Genomic DNA, 15499 nt, shown 5'->3' on the forward strand with positions numbered 1-15499 from the left:
GTATCAAAATCAGAATGATCAGGGCGTGTTCCTGTGCATTGTGAATCTATAGCTTAAAGGGGGTGACTGTTTAGTTTTTTTATTAAAAAAAGCTAAACAACATATTTACAAATAAAAAATAATTTATGAATAACATTTTATATATGTATTTTTAGCGATCTAAAAGCCAAAGCTGAAAAATAAACTTTGGTAAAAAAAATCTCAAAAGTAACTCCAAATTTAAGGCTAAATTAAAATTAAATTTTTGTCTTATAAGCATAAGCATTAACGAAAAAAATAGGTGTTAGGGCTATTGGAAATGACTGGTTATTCTCTAGACTATGGTGATATTTGTCTAGATTGAAAATAGTGTAAAATGGATGTCGTTTTTTTTTCCAAAGTTCAATGTGTATACTGACTGACAATAATTTAATAGTTAAAAAGAGTGAATTTTAAATATATATTATGAAATTGAGGAAGTACTCCAAACTGTTGTGTTAGTTAGCTGACCATTTCTAAAAAGCAATATAACTTTTATTTGTTTTATGGCTATCTATTCAGTCCTAACACACACATATTTTTATAAGCACCCCCAAATAAAACCCAAAACGGGTGTGTTACATTGGAAGTTATCTAGGAATCTTTGCTTAATTGTCAAAGAAGAAAGCATATATTCCCTCTCGTGTAAAGAAAACGGCGTGTCCTTCCCTCTCATGTGAGGAGTAGAAAAACAATTGGGCTATTTTAATTGCTTTATAATGTTCTCAATTAATCATCCTCTCCTAAATGGGTCCCTCAAACCACAATTTTGACCTTCCATAATTTTTTTTGTTTGGATTAGTATGTCATAATGGGATGCAAGCTTAGTGACGCGTGCATGCATAGGAGACAATCTTCTATTCTACTAAAGGGAGACTAGTGAGAGTGAGATTGATTATAATTAAACTGTTCACTTTTGACTCTTTGTGGCATCAATATATCTATAGACAATGTGTTCATCACATTTGCTTTGAACAACTCATACTATGAGGTGTCCGAATCAAATCTGTTCATGTAGCAGCAAGCTCCAGTAGACTGCATGAGGAGTCTTAAGTATTCTTGGAAACTTTGGCTGTGAATGTTCACTTCTGGATATAAAGATCTGATTTCAATCCATTATCTAAAAACAATATTAATTGCCAAAAAAACAATATTAGTGTGCTAACACAACTGCAGTTAACCGAGCACTATGTAAGCTAGCAATTCCATCATTATATATATGTAGCATGTAAAGGAAAACTGAAATTGATGGAAATGACTAATTAATTTATCCACCAACCGATTCAACGGGGGTCATCTTTTCACCTTTTAAAAGAAAAAAATCCAATGGCATATTAATTTGCAAACAAAAAAATAATTTATGAATAAAACTTTTATATACGTGCTCATAGCGATCTAAAAGCCAAGCTGAAAAAATAACATCGATGAGAAAAACCTCAAAATCAACTTCAAATTTAAGGTTGAAAATTTAAATTTTGGCTTATAACTTATAAGCATAAACAAAAGCCAAAAAATGGGGTAAACTCATGCATGCACTTAATGAATTATTGATGGCAATGCCTGATGCACCAATATATCTCAATTTATATGCACTAGTTAATCTAGCTAGCTAGTTTTCCAAAAAAAAAAATCAACCTTTCACAAGATGGCAATGGTTGTAGGAAGCAAATGTAAAAAACCAAAGCTGGCTGTGTGGTTGCTTGGTGCCCCATATGCTGCACACTATATATACCTTCAATTGCTCCACTCTAAGGCAAGGTGACTTTAGCTAGGTTCCTTTTTTTTTTTGAGAGTATATATTGTGATGCCTACTTGGCAAACAACAATTCCACGGGGCTCAATGCAAATGCATGTCTTTATAATTCCCTCACAATCTGCAAGTCATCATTTGGATATGATGGTTTTTGGAGTACACTCCTTTTTCCATGGCTAATAATTGATGTCTACATATGCATAAATAGAGAGCTTGACCCACATATAATTATGATTGGATGCACTAATGGTAATACACCAAGTGATTCATCTCCTTGTTTCCACCATTATCCTCTGTTGATGCACACAATTCAGCTTAATTAGGCCAATTTTGGTGCTGATTTGTAGTACTTGAGGAGATATAAGAATTTGTGTGGTATTTGGTACCTTCTCAAATACATAAACATTTGTAAAAATTGGGTGAAGTAAACTAGAACCAAGAAATAAACAATATCTATCTGTCGACCATTCTCCATAAGTTGTACTCCCTACAAACAAAACAAACGATGCTTGATTTTTTTTTCGAGTTAACCAAATGCACTTGTAACCACTGTACAGAGAAAATAATTAAAACCTTCGAGGGTACATATGCACCTCGTTTCCCGCATACAATCTAAATATTACATCTGTTTCGTATTAATTATAAGATAGTTCTAGCCTTTTCTTATAATCAAACTTTTAAGTTTGACCAAATTTATTGAAATCAAACTTTTAAGTTTGACCAAATTTATTGGAATACTACATCTGTTACAAATTAAATAATTTTCATAATGTTTCTTAGATTCATATGGATGCTAATAAATATGAACATATATATTCATATATAAATAAATTCAGGCAGGACCACACGACCAAATTAAAAGTTTTATAATATAAAATGGGTGGAGTATGTAGCAATATTTTCAGCAAAAAAATAGAATAAAATATATTTCATGTTGCTAAATTTATTTTTTTAAAAAAATCGAACATAAAGGGTTTGACTTTAATAGTATGATATATTGTAGTGTCATATCATATATTATATCTTACTAGCACACAAACATTTGAGGTCAAAGTTGATTAATTACAGCTTAAACCACAGGAGCAGTAGCTCTAGCTTAATTAAAAAGGGCTTATGCATGAGAGATGACAAATTCTCAAGGTCTCTCTTTCCCTCTTGCAAAGTGAGGCTTCGAGCTGGTAGTTGGCATGGCACTTGCCGGTGGCGGCTTTCCCCCCGGGATAGAATATCACCTCGTGCGCTTTCTACGACGAGAGGCCCCTAGAGAGAGAAAAAAAAAGTAGAGAGAGAAACAAAGCAACTAAAGCAACACAAAGACTCAAAGAGAGGTGTAGAGAGAGAGAGAGAGAGAGGGAGATGAGATGAGAGCATACCAGGAAAGAAGCTAGTAGAGAGATCAAGTGCTGTGTGTGGTGTGGTCGTCGTCGTCGTCGTCGTAGCAGCAGCAGCAGTACAGCTTGTACCAACGCACCGTCCTCTCCTCGATCCTCGTTCTGCGTGCCGGGGCGAACCCTATTCCTTTGTTCTTGAATCTCTTCCAAATCTGTAGCAGATAGAGAGAGAAGGGGGGAGATCTAGAGAGAGAGAGATTTAAGAGGAGGAGGAAAGGAGAGCTAGGAGAATAGAATGTTCCCTGCAGCTTCGTCCTCCTCCTCCTCCAAGAAGCAGCAACAAGTCAGCGGCGGCGGCGGCGGCGCGGCCGTGGCAGCCAGCTCGAACGACCGGCCTCTGTGCGTGCAGGGCGACTCCGGCCTCGTCCTCACCACCGACCCCAAGCCCCGCCTCCGCTGGACCGTCGAGCTCCATGACCGCTTCGTGGACGCCGTCACCCAGCTCGGCGGCCCGGACAGTACGTAGCTTGCTAGATCACCATCGACATATGCTAGATGTATGCTGAGAATTGTTTTGTTCTAGCTGCTTTGATTTTGATTCAGTTAATTTTCTGCTGCTGGCATGTTCTTGCTTCCTGATGATCAATCTGCAGAGGCAACTCCAAAGACGATCATGAGGGTCATGGGAGTCAAGGGCCTTACACTCTACCATCTCAAGAGCCATCTTCAGGTGCTTTCTAGTTGCACTGGCTAGCTGCCTGTATTATGTTCTTTGCATGGTTAGAATGAACTAGGGTTAGGTTATTTACTCTCTCTCTCTCTCTCTAGATCTCTCTCATGTGTTGTGGATTTTTTTTCTCAGAAATTCAGACTTGGGAAGCAGCACAAGGATTTCAACGACCACTCGGTTAAGGATGGTAAACATACACAAGTTCTACTTGTTAAATGACAAAACACATGAATTGTGTTATTAGCTACTCCATACTAGCTAGCTTGTTAATTTTTCTCTCACATGCATGTTTTTCCTTCCTTTAATTCCTCTTGTTAAAATTTACCGGCATGTCGTGAGTGATTTTCTGGTTCGATTGTAGGCTGCAGCCAGTAAAACAACTTAATTTGCTTACCCTAATTCTCTCAGATCAGTTAATTTCGGCGAGTTATATATGTAGTCTACCTGTCAAGCTTACATATTCATGCATTTCCTACTGCAGCAATGGACATGCAACGGAACGCAGCGTCATCGTCTTCTGGCATAATGGGAAGAAGCATGAACAATGAGTAAGTTGATTTCTTCACAGAGTACCCTATCTAGATTAGCTGCTCATTCAAAATGCTGTTTTTGTTCATACTCAAATTAAACTTCTGTTGCCAAAATATCATATATCTTCAGCCGCAGCGTGCATGTGAATGAGGCACTAAGGATGAAGATGGAAGTTCAGAGAAGATTCCATGAACAAGTAGAGGTGAGAGCACATATATATATCGTCAAGAACTCATTCAGCATACTTTCAAAATTAATCATCTACTGAACTTCGACAAGAACTTTTACTTGGACTTAAGAAATTACTCCGATCCACATGTTGCTTCTGAACTTTTTGCATGCATGCATGAACGTTCTTGGGAAGTTTACATGCTTGTGGACAGCTTATATGCCATTTTTTGTCCTTCACATGTTCTGTGAAAATGAGATGCTTGCACAAGAACATTCTTGGGAAGTTTACCTATAGCACAACTTTTGTTCTACTCATCTGTGTGGCACTCATGATTTTGGCATACATATGCATTTTCCTTGGACACAAAAGATCGATGAAAACTGAACTTTGCCTGCATGCATAACATGCAGGTCCAAAAGCACCTTCAGATGAGGGTTGAGGCCCAGGGAAAATACATGCAGTCCATCATGGAGAAAGCATACCAAGCCCTGGCGTCAGGCGATTGCGCCACGTGGCACGCAGGATACAAATCTCTAGACAACCAAGCTATTCTTGACATCGGCAGCTCTATGAACTTTCCATCTCTGCAGGATCTGCAGCTGTATGGAGGGAGCCATCTCGACCTGCAGCAGCAGATGATGGAGATCAGGCAAATGGATAGCTTCTTGGCGTTCAACGAGATCGGTTGCATTGGGCCAGTGGATCACAGTAAGAGCCCTAGCCATTACAGCTCCGCCGCCGGCAAGAGCCCCATGATGTGGCCCGTCGCCGCCGATGAGCAGGCGAAGATCTCCGGCGATGATGATCAGCTCCAGATGGCGGCGGCGTCGACGATGATGGAGGCGTCCGGCGGCAACAGCGTCATGGACGCCATCACCATGTCAGGAGGAGACTCCATGGGCAGCAGAGGCTTCGAGGGTCAGAGCTCGAAGCTTGATCACATGAGATCATCACCTCCACAGCAATTGCAAACACCTGTAGGAACATCTCGTATGGGTAACTAATAATTGATGGTCAAGATGTGATTAATTAATTAATTAGCTGCATGTTTTGTGGTGAGCCAGCAGGCTGAACTCTTGCATGATCACTGAATAAGCATGTAACTGTGTTGTTGTTATTAGTTGGGGGTATATAGTATTGTGCATTATGCACAGTTCAATTAGGATGCATCCACGCATGCAATTAAGTTCTTGAGATGTGCTATAACACATTAATTGTTGTCAGTTTCGATCTTTTGTGGGTGGTCTAGATAATTAGCTAGATGTGATTACATTCTTAATTTTGGTTTAAATTAAAGTTTGTACATTTTAGATAATTTGCATGATTTGATTGTATCATATGTGAACAGTGCCGGAAGATTTTTTTTATATGTGTATTTTGAGTTGTGTCGTCACAGTACAACTGTCCACATGCATGCGTGATACCATATTTTTACTTAGGGAAAATATTTAAGATCAATATAATTTTAAGTTCAAGTGAACTCTATCGTCTGCTTGCATGACATCCTGAAATTGGGGAAAAGGTGGAATTTTTATCAGTCTACACTATAAAAACATGCATGGATGCATTGATTTACAAGTGGGGAAAAAACTAGCTAGCCACGAAAAATGCAGCAGAAATTTCCCAGCTAGATTTTTAATTCCCTTCCATTGTCTACACATATAGTTAATACTTGCGTTTTTTATTTATTGAGGGAAACATTATGATCTAGATTACAATTTTTCCATAAAATTGCCATATCTATCGTATTACTTGTGGAATACACCCTCTGCATTGCATTTTAATAGATGTCATCATTGACTTTTTAGTACACACTTAATCATTCCTATTATTAAAAATAATTATGTAATTAATTATTAATTATTTTGTTGTTATTAGATTTACTACTAAATTTATTTTAATTAAAATTTATATTTTCGCACATTTACATAGGCAGGGTATAAAAAACACCACCTCTAAAAAATAATGAGAGATATTATATATATATAACCCATTGGTAAAATCGATTTAACAAATTTTACTACATGACATTATGACTTCATGGTATTAGCACAAGACACCACATGAAACAACTTTTGAGACAAGACACTCTGTAAATATAGAAATTAACTTGTGAACACACGTATATTAGAATATTTATTTCTGGTTAAATAGGAGAGAGAATCATCATGAAAGTTCTAAAAACCCTATAGGCCCAAATGTCAGGTATCCCCACTCTCTATCTCTCTCTTTATTCGCACGTAGGGCCAATGCTGATCACTAAGATACTCTTGCCTCCCCATCTCCAATGACATCGGCCTCTCGCTGCTTCCTCACACCAGCAATGTCACAAAACCTCAGAGAGGGTTTGCTATCATCTTTCTCTTCTGCTTCTATGCATGGAGCCATGGTCGTCTTTTCTCCTAGATCCATCCCATCGTTGCCAGCCACATCCGCTCCACATTTGTCAACAAGTTCCAGGAAGACAAAACCCCGTCATCTAGGAATAGGTTTTGACACATTCATCTATTCATGTTTGTCACCAGAGCTTGCCGCCAAATTCTCCGTTCTCTATGATAGTGTCTTTGCCGGTCACATTCTCGTCGCTTTAGTCCTCCTTGTTCCTGGCTGCCACAACCTACGGAAGAGTCACACACCATATGACATGCTCAATTGTCGTCACATTTGTTTTCTCTTTTGACTTTTGACGTCCTCACCCACTTCTCCATTGTATGTTTTGGATCGACTTGAGAAAGAAGAGGAAAAATGTAAAGTGTATTGTTTAGACTGAACTAGTCAAACAATAATCAAACCGTAATAAACTCTAACATGTGGGCCTAGGGGCTCTTCAGATATTGTATTGGGTGTGTTGTCGATGAGCTAACTTCCAATGTTTATAGAGTGCATCCCTTAAAAGTCGCTTTGTTCAGTGTCCTACAACGAAAACCGTGAAGTCACAGTGTCATGTAGCAAGATTTGCTAATTGATTTTATACGTTCGGCTTAAAAATCATGAGAGCCATCTCGAGGTCCAGCACATTGATCGGGAAGGGGACAAACTAGGAACATATTTTATTTGGCAGACGATCGAGTTTGTGATGATTGTGGCCTTTTGTTTTCAGTTTTTTTCCTTCTTGAACCCATGTGGATTTGGTAGAAAATGGTGTATTGATTTTAAGACGGATCTCATAGTGGACCACCCACTTGTGAAAATTGATTTTTGCATCCCCACCACCACCACCACACACACATGTGAAAATTGATTTTTACATGCAAAAATTGAGGACCTTCTTATTATACCCTAGTTAAAAGGGATGGTATTCATGTGCATGTGAAAATGTGTTTTGGTCATCTTAAAAACAATATTTATAGCAGTGTTGTAAGAGTCTGATCGACTAAATAAACCATGTCATGCATTTAAATATATGGAGGTCGGTGATGTTGGTCAGGTATCTATTTACCAGTAATATTTTTATCAACTGCATATATAATACACATAAATAGTTTTAGCTTGCTTCTTTGACCCTGCAGGCACGGTACACATGTCAACCGAGAAGATGATCATATCCTTGATCCAGAAGAAAATTGAAGATTTGAAGGTGTCCAGAGGCTTAATCGATCGATTCCACAACTCATAACTTAATTAGCAGCGTTCTAAACTAATGCTAGCTAGAAGCTTTTTTTCTAACATGTGTGAGTATATGTTTAATTAAGATTTAACTATAATAAACTTAAAAAAATATTTTTTCAAATAACTTCTATATAAAATGTTTTTTACGAAATATACCGTGCAGCAGTTTGAAAAAGAGATCTTAGGAAACCATATATCATTAAGCCGTTTAGAACGGCCTTAATTCATACTCCGTTGCCAGCGTACGTCAATCTGGGCAGTCCGTACGTCCATGTAACGTTGATCCAACGGCGCTTATTGCACGCAAGCTCCATGGCAGATCAAAGATGTGAGTACACATGCAGAGATTTCAGGGAAGCTTCTCTAGCTTGTTCTAGCCCCTTTTGGCTTTTGTTCTTTCTCCTGTTCATCATCTAGTGGCAAAGCTAGCTGGTCGGTCGATCGGGTGAAAATTCTCGAGCAAGATATGCATAAGCACTCTTCTCAATGCACATGGATCTAGTAGCTCCCAGCTATGGTCGAGGCATCCACGCTCAAAGCAATCTTAGGCCTAAAAAGTTTTTCCAAAAACATCACATCGAATTCTTGAACACCTAAATAAATCATTAAATATAGATAAACCAAAAAACTAATTGCACAGTTATGAAAGAAATCTTGAGACGAATCTTTTGAGTCTAATTAGCCCATGATTAGCCATAAGTGCTACAGTAATCAACATGTGCTAGTGACGGATTAATTAGACTCAAAAGATTCATCTCGCGGTTTCTAGGCTAGCCGTGAAATTAGTTTTTTCATTCGTGTCCGAAAACCCCTTCCGACATTCGGTCAAACATTTTACGTGACGCTTCTTCCAAAAATTTTCTCAATCTAAACAGCACCTTAGCTATGGCTCAAATTAATACTTCTATGGAAAGGTGAGATACGTTTTTTTAAGTTCTTTTACCACCCTAAAAATATATATCTTGAGATATCTCAGAATTTTACACTAAATTTTCTGATATCTTAACATATTTGTCAGAGATGGTAAAAGAATCTCTTTTTGGAGATAAAGATGGTAGATGGAAAATTCTTTAATTTTTTATAGCTATATTATTAAATTGATAATCTATTTTAGAATAGAGAGATAATGAACTTGTATATATTGGTAAACCGAAAAGAAAAATGAGGAAAAATATAGGAGAAAGAGAAGATCAATTGTGTGAGCGGAAGCTTCGTTTATTCCGCAGCTGGTATATTTTTCAAACTTCTAAAAAATTCTTATCTGATCTTTGTAAAGTAATTTTTTTTTACTTTTACTAATTAATTCAGTTTCTATACCCCTAAATAACTGTTTAAAAAATCAGATAATTAAAAAATCTAAAATATCCATTACTTTCAAAAGCAGGTAGTGTATCACCTATATGAAGTGAACATCTCAGCTGAAGAAGAAGGGGTAATAAACTATTAACTATATATATTTGAAAGTGCCATATTGACATAATTTATTAATAATATATGGCTGTATCCTTAATTTTGTTGGTGACGTAGATAATTAGTTGTGCTTCCTTCTTTATTTTGGATTAAATCCAGATTTATTGTATCAAAACCAGATAGTGCATACGTACAGATCCTGAATTCCTGAAATATATTTCGTATCCGACATATATGGCTAGCTGCTACGCACATGGCTGCGGTTACAGTTCAGAGATCACGTACGAAAAAGAAAACAAAAAACCAACAAAAGGAAGACAAGATCATTAACACATAATTAATTAATTAATTAATCTGCTCACGAAAAAGTTTCACACCATTTATGACCCGATTACTCAAATACTAGCTAATATCTAATCTATGGACAGATCTAACAACTTAACTACTGAATACCTAATATACTAATTGACAGATCGATTACTGATTAATAGACGGATCCGTCGTTAATGTCCATACGACCCACGTAATTAAGCTCGACGGAGCCGAGCCACAACCTGCGCCCCATCTCCGTCACCTCGCTGAGCGTGTCGCCCCTGGCAGCCGTGAGCTCCTCCACCTCGGTGCCGTCGCCGGTGAGCCGGACGCCGACGAGGTGCTTGGTCAACGAAGCAGGGGTGGTCCCGTCCGACTGCATCTTCTCCCGGTTGAGAGCCACCCAGTAGCCGCCATTGCCGTCGCGCCGGACGTTGTCGAGGTACCCCGGCAGGTCGGCGAAGAGCTCGTACTGGCCGGCCCTGGGCCCGGCCAGCCAGTACCTGAACGCCTGGCACGGCCACGTGTGCGCCACCACGACGTGGCTCCCGTCGGGGCTGACGGCCACGCCGTTGGCGTACGGCAGCCCGGCCCTGAGCACGGTCACCTGCTTCGTCCGCGCGTCGTACTTCAGCAGCCGCGCCGTCGCGTCGGCATTGAGCATAATATCTATGTTATTCCTGCATGGACATACATGAATGAAGAAATTAAGACCGGGTTCGTTATACGCGTTAGGATATTACGATTATGTATTTGCATCCAATTTAATTTTGATTGTTAATTACGACCTCCGTTTCATAATGTAAGACTTTCTAGCGTATCCTAAATTTATATCAATAAATCTAGACATATATATAAACAATATACATTAGTTAATAGATAAATCTAACCATAGCTAAAACGTCTTACATTATAAAACGGAGGGAGTATCATCTATGCGTACCGACGGGTGTAGGTGGTGCTGCTGTCCGTGAAGTAGACATCGCCGGTAGATTGATCCACATCGATGCCATTGACAAAATTAAATGCGACACCATCTGCTTCGGTAGCAAGCACCTCGGCCTCACCGCCGCTTGGCCCAACCCGCATAAGCCCCTTGTATGCATCGGCGATGTAGAGATCACCGGTCTTGCGATGGAACGCTAGGCCCAGCGGCCGTCCACACCTGCTCTCCGTCTCCATAGATGGCGCTGCCGGTGTCTTGCATGCAGGGATACTCCTGCCGTATGTTGCATGCCACGTATATATGTATGTCAATAAATCTATATATATGCATAATTTACCTCACGAATAATAATATGATTAATGGGGTGTATACGTACTGATAGTCTTTGTTGTATGCAAAAGGCATCCAGACAGCGGCGCTCCTATCCCACTTAAGTATGCGACCATCGGAGACGCCGGTGTACGGGCCTTGGTTTTGAGGGTCGAAGGCTAGGCTTTCGGCACCACTTACACCGTTGGGAAGTCGTATCCGGAAAGCCGATTGCGTGTTCGAAGATCTCAGTGGTAGCACGGCACACGGATAAAGGCAAAGCAGGAGCACAAAAACCGTCAAACAACGACGACCGTGATCCATTATGATTTGTGTCAAGAAACCTTGTTACGAAGCATAAAGCATAGGAAGCACCATGTCGCAAAAGATAAAAATTAATTAATTAAACAGATCGTAAAACAAAAATAAACATGTAATAAAGCTAATAGAAGAACTGGCATGCATGCAAGTCCGCATAAATTAAGATCAATCTAGACGAAGGTAACGAAACAGATGGAGTATCCATCCCACTAAATATTCAGATCGAATTAGCTCAGCGATCTCACCTCTATTGATTGATTCTTCTGCAGCTTGCGCAATGTATCCGCCTCGATCAGCTGCGCGTTGGCTTCGACGATTGATCGTGTGTTGAGGTAGCGACGGGACTCGATCGCTGATCTTATATTTATAGGGAGGAGCGGTCTGATTTCTCTCGTGGCTTCGAGGGTTTCTTTAAACTTTTGGATAAAGAAGAAGCTCTGAATCCATCGACGTACGTGTTCATCGACGCGTCGTGCTTAAACGGGACACTCCTGCATGCATCGAAGACGACACGACGGCCCACACGTCGGTAACTGGGGCGTCCTAAGTCCGTGTCCAGCACGAACGACGCCGCCGCCGCCCGGAGTTTCGTGGGAAGTCTAGGCCCCGTTTAGTCTCCAAAATCTTTTTCAAAAATATCATATTAAATTTTTAGATATCTTTATAGAGCGTTAAATATTTATGAAAATACACAGTTATGAAAAAAATCGTGAGACGAATCTTTTTAGCCTAATTAATGTATGATTAGCCATAAGTGCTACAGTAATTAACATGTGCTAATGACATATTATTAGACTCAAAAGATTTGTCTCGCGGTTTTCAGATGTAATCTAAAATTTATTTTTATAATTAAAATATGTTTAATATTTTAAATCTACGACCATACGCGTCGGTACGACTTTCCTCCTAAATTTTTTTGGACTAAATAGAGCCTTCTATCGATGCGACGAGTTAGATCTCAAGCGGCGGCCGGCGTGGAGCTATGTCTCATCCACGGAGGCAGAGCTGCTACCGGCCAGCCGAAACCAGTTAGTACTCTCTATTTGATGCGATTGATCTTTTTATATATATTTAATTTTTTATTTTATTTAAAAATTATATAATTATTGACTATTTTCATATGATTTGGTTTATTACTTATAGTTACTTACTTGAAGTATGATTTATAATTTTATATATTTGGACAAATTTTTAAATAAGCGAATGACGGACGTAAATTTCTAATATCCATTTCCACAATTAAAAAAAAGTAGTATTTGTGTACAAATTGGGCTGGGTAGCAGCACAGAGGGCCCATTTGAGGGTTTGAGCCCATCATTAACGTAGCCCATCAAGATTCCATGACGTTCTCTGCAACGGCAAATCTTTCATATATTGATATCATAATAATATCTGCTATATATGCGTGTGAGCTGCGTACGTAATAAATTATTTATTCCTAATTTCATATTCAAAACCTATACATTCCAATCGATCCATTTGTTGGACCACAATATCTGCGATATGTGCGTGATCTGCGTAATTTATTTAAATTTCACAAATTCCATTTAAAAGCTCACACCCATTCCATTTGTTAAACCGCAATTAATTTCCGCGGGAACAGCGGCAGCGTATCTACGTACTATATGGCTCCTTCCTCTGATTATGCTAATCAATTATCCATAATTAGAAATGATTCAGATTGTTGATAAACATTATACATATATATAATATACACATATTTACATAAATACACACACCGTACTCCAATATATATATATTTACAAGGGCCAATGCCATACCATTGTTTATTATTGTGTGCCATTATTTGTGCATTCGATTCGATCCAAAAGAATTACCATTAATTTCTCACAGCAGCAATGGACAATAATCAGCAGAATGCAGCGCCATCTTCCGGCAACATTGGCAGAGCCATGAACGTGTAAGTTGACTAATTAGCTGTTCGTTCAAAAATGTATATCTTTTGAATTTTCTTAGGTTTCTATTCAAATTGTTGACAATCGTCAGCGGCAACAACGTGCTTGTGAATGGGGTGATGGAAGCCAAGAGCCATGAACAACAAGAGGTGAGATCGATCGAGAGATCAAGAACTAATCACCATGGATGTTTTTTCTAATTCCCCGTCACACATGTATACTCACTTACATGCATATACAAGAAATTACTTGCCCCTGCTCTATTTGTTAATTATAGCATTATCTTTTCGCTTACGGACATTTAAATTCAAAGTTGATTTTAAGGTTTTCTCTTCGTAGTTTATTTTCAATCATTTATTTTTAGACTGTTAAGAATATATATGTTAAGAATATGTATGTAGAAGTGTACCGTAAATCTTTTTTGACAGTTAATAAATGGTTCCACTTATGCTTATAAGTACCAGAAAGAAAAAAAAACAATGAGGCCTCGTTCCTGTGAAGTTTACACGCTTGCATGATCACTCCTTGACATTTTTCTTTTTCCATCCTTAAAAATACCCTATAGCTACAAAATTTTGATACGAAGAATCTAGTGAGTCATATAAACCGAAATTTAGAGGTGATTTGATATGTTTTTGGACCCCGACTCACGGAGTAGCCTGTGAATTGCAACTCTCGGTAGCTATATATAAAAGAAGTTTACCTAGCTGGTGATATGTTTTTGAAATGGGAAGTTTACCTAGCTGGCACATCTCTTTTTTCCCAATCTTCCTACGTTCTCATTTGTGCATTTTCTTTTGACACAAATTAAAAGGAGTGAACCTGTTGTATGCATGCAGGTGGAAAAGAGTCTCCATAGGAGGGTTGGGGCCCAGGAGAAATACATGAAGTCCATCGTGGAGAAAGCCCAGCAAGCCCTCGCGTCTGGCTGTTACAAACCCTCTGCCTCGGATTGAGATCATCGTATCTTTATCATTGACATGAGATCTTAGGGTTCAAGCTTTATTAGGGTCACGTGACGGTGACAAAGTTATATAACTTTAAAGTCTACTATTAAAAAGTTAGAGAATTAGATACTTAGTTAGAATAAATTTTGGTCGCAAGCTTGCAGCCAAGGCTAGAGGAGCATCCCTTTATCATGTTTAATAATATAAATGATGATGAAGAGCTAATTTGAAGGTGCCATAATGGCACAATCCTTACCTATCTGAATGTTTCCGTTCCTAGCCATTTTCCCTGGTTGCAGTCGGTCTCCACCGATTTTTTTTCTTTACGATAACGTGTGGCATGTGGGCCCCACCCAGCATCGCGCATCGCAATTCTGTATGTCGGTCAAACTTTCGACATGACTCTTTTGTCAAAACATTTTGCCAGCTAAGGGGGTGAAATTTTTTGGAAGAAGTATCACGTCAAATGTCAAACCGGATGTCAGAAGAGGTTTTTGGACACGAATAAAAAAATGAATTTTACGACTAACCTAGAAATCTTTGAAGTCTAACAGTCTCGATTTGGTCGCAAGCTTGCAGCCAAGGCTAGAGGAGCATCCCTTTATCATGTCTAATTAATTCGTCATTAGTTACGAAACTCTTTTTGTTACTGTAGCACTTATGGCTAATTATGGATTAATTAGGCTCAAAAGATTCGTCTCAAGATTTCTTTCATAACTGTGTAATTAGTTTTAAAGTTCATCTATATTTAATGCTTTATTTAGATGTTCAAAAATTCGATGTGATGTTTTTGGAAAAAAATTTAGGAACTAATCAAAGCCTAAGCAGCCTGCAAGTCACCGGGAGCCGTTGATGGGTGACCGGGAGACGGCATCGGACGGACAGGATGCAAAAGGGCAACTAATCGCATTGTCTTCCATGTTGATGTCGTTGTTTGGCTTTTACTTTTCATTCGATTTTCAACGAGACCTGGAGCCTAATCGAATGGTGATTATAAAGCCAGTCTCAATGTCCACTTTCATTCCAACTCGACGAAACAGTACAAGAAACAACTACTCACAATATAACATTTCATTATACCATTTCCAAAGTTAATAAAATATTTAATTACTATTAAAAGTTTAATTATATGTGGACAGTGTTCGATTATATGAAACGACTCAAATCCCTCGGTACGAGTTTCGCTGCATTACC

At 38.7% G+C, this 15499-nt stretch overlaps 2 protein-coding genes across 2 annotated transcripts; one reads left to right on the plus strand and one right to left on the minus strand.

Annotated features, from left to right (window-relative positions):
• The first annotated feature begins 3069 nt into the window (after positions 1–3069).
• LOC102703315 (myb family transcription factor IPN2-like) lies at positions 3070–5882 on the plus strand. The gene is made up of 6 exons (XM_040525340.1): positions 3070–3620; positions 3756–3832; positions 3965–4019; positions 4314–4380; positions 4493–4565; positions 4946–5882. Exons 1-6 carry the CDS (start codon positions 3398–3400, stop codon positions 5537–5539), a joined length of 1089 nt encoding a protein of 362 aa, XP_040381274.1. The 5' UTR covers positions 3070–3397; the 3' UTR covers positions 5540–5882.
• A 3986-nt stretch (positions 5883–9868) lies between these two features.
• LOC102702481 (protein STRICTOSIDINE SYNTHASE-LIKE 10-like) lies at positions 9869–11762 on the minus strand. Its single transcript, XM_006657163.2, has 4 exons — positions 11688–11762; positions 11189–11465; positions 10810–11085; positions 9869–10546 (listed from the first exon to the last, which is right to left on the minus strand). Exons 2-4 carry the CDS (start codon positions 11443–11445, stop codon positions 10039–10041), a joined length of 1041 nt encoding a protein of 346 aa, XP_006657226.1. The 5' UTR covers positions 11446–11465; positions 11688–11762; the 3' UTR covers positions 9869–10038.
• Positions 11763–15499: the final 3737 nt, after the last annotated feature.

The sequence above is a fragment of the Oryza brachyantha genome, chromosome 6 (assembly GCF_000231095.2).
Source record: "Oryza brachyantha chromosome 6, ObraRS2, whole genome shotgun sequence".
Lineage (NCBI taxonomy): Eukaryota > Viridiplantae > Streptophyta > Magnoliopsida > Poales > Poaceae > Oryza > Oryza brachyantha.

What these genes read in the sequence shown, in the direction of transcription:
- LOC102703315 (XM_040525340.1), top strand. Translation starts at nt 3,398, where the DNA reads ATGTTCCCTGCAGCTTCGTCCTCCTCCTCCTCCAAGAAGCAGCAACAA. An exon ending in CGACCACTCGGTTAAGGATG is followed by an intron (nt 4,020 to 4,313) that starts GTAAACATACAC and finishes TTCCTACTGCAG; the next exon opens with CAATGGACATGCAACGGAAC. An exon ending in GGAAGAAGCATGAACAATGA is followed by an intron (nt 4,381 to 4,492) that starts GTAAGTTGATTT and finishes ATATATCTTCAG; the next exon opens with CCGCAGCGTGCATGTGAATG.
- LOC102702481 (XM_006657163.2), bottom strand. Translation starts at nt 11,445, where the DNA reads ATGGATCACGGTCGTCGTTGTTTGACGGTTTTTGTGCTCCTGCTTTGC. An exon ending in GCATACAACAAAGACTATCA is followed by an intron (nt 11,086 to 11,188) that starts GTACGTATACAC and finishes AACATACGGCAG; the next exon opens with GAGTATCCCTGCATGCAAGA. An exon ending in AGCACCACCTACACCCGTCG is followed by an intron (nt 10,547 to 10,809) that starts GTACGCATAGAT and finishes ATGTCCATGCAG; the next exon opens with GAATAACATAGATATTATGC.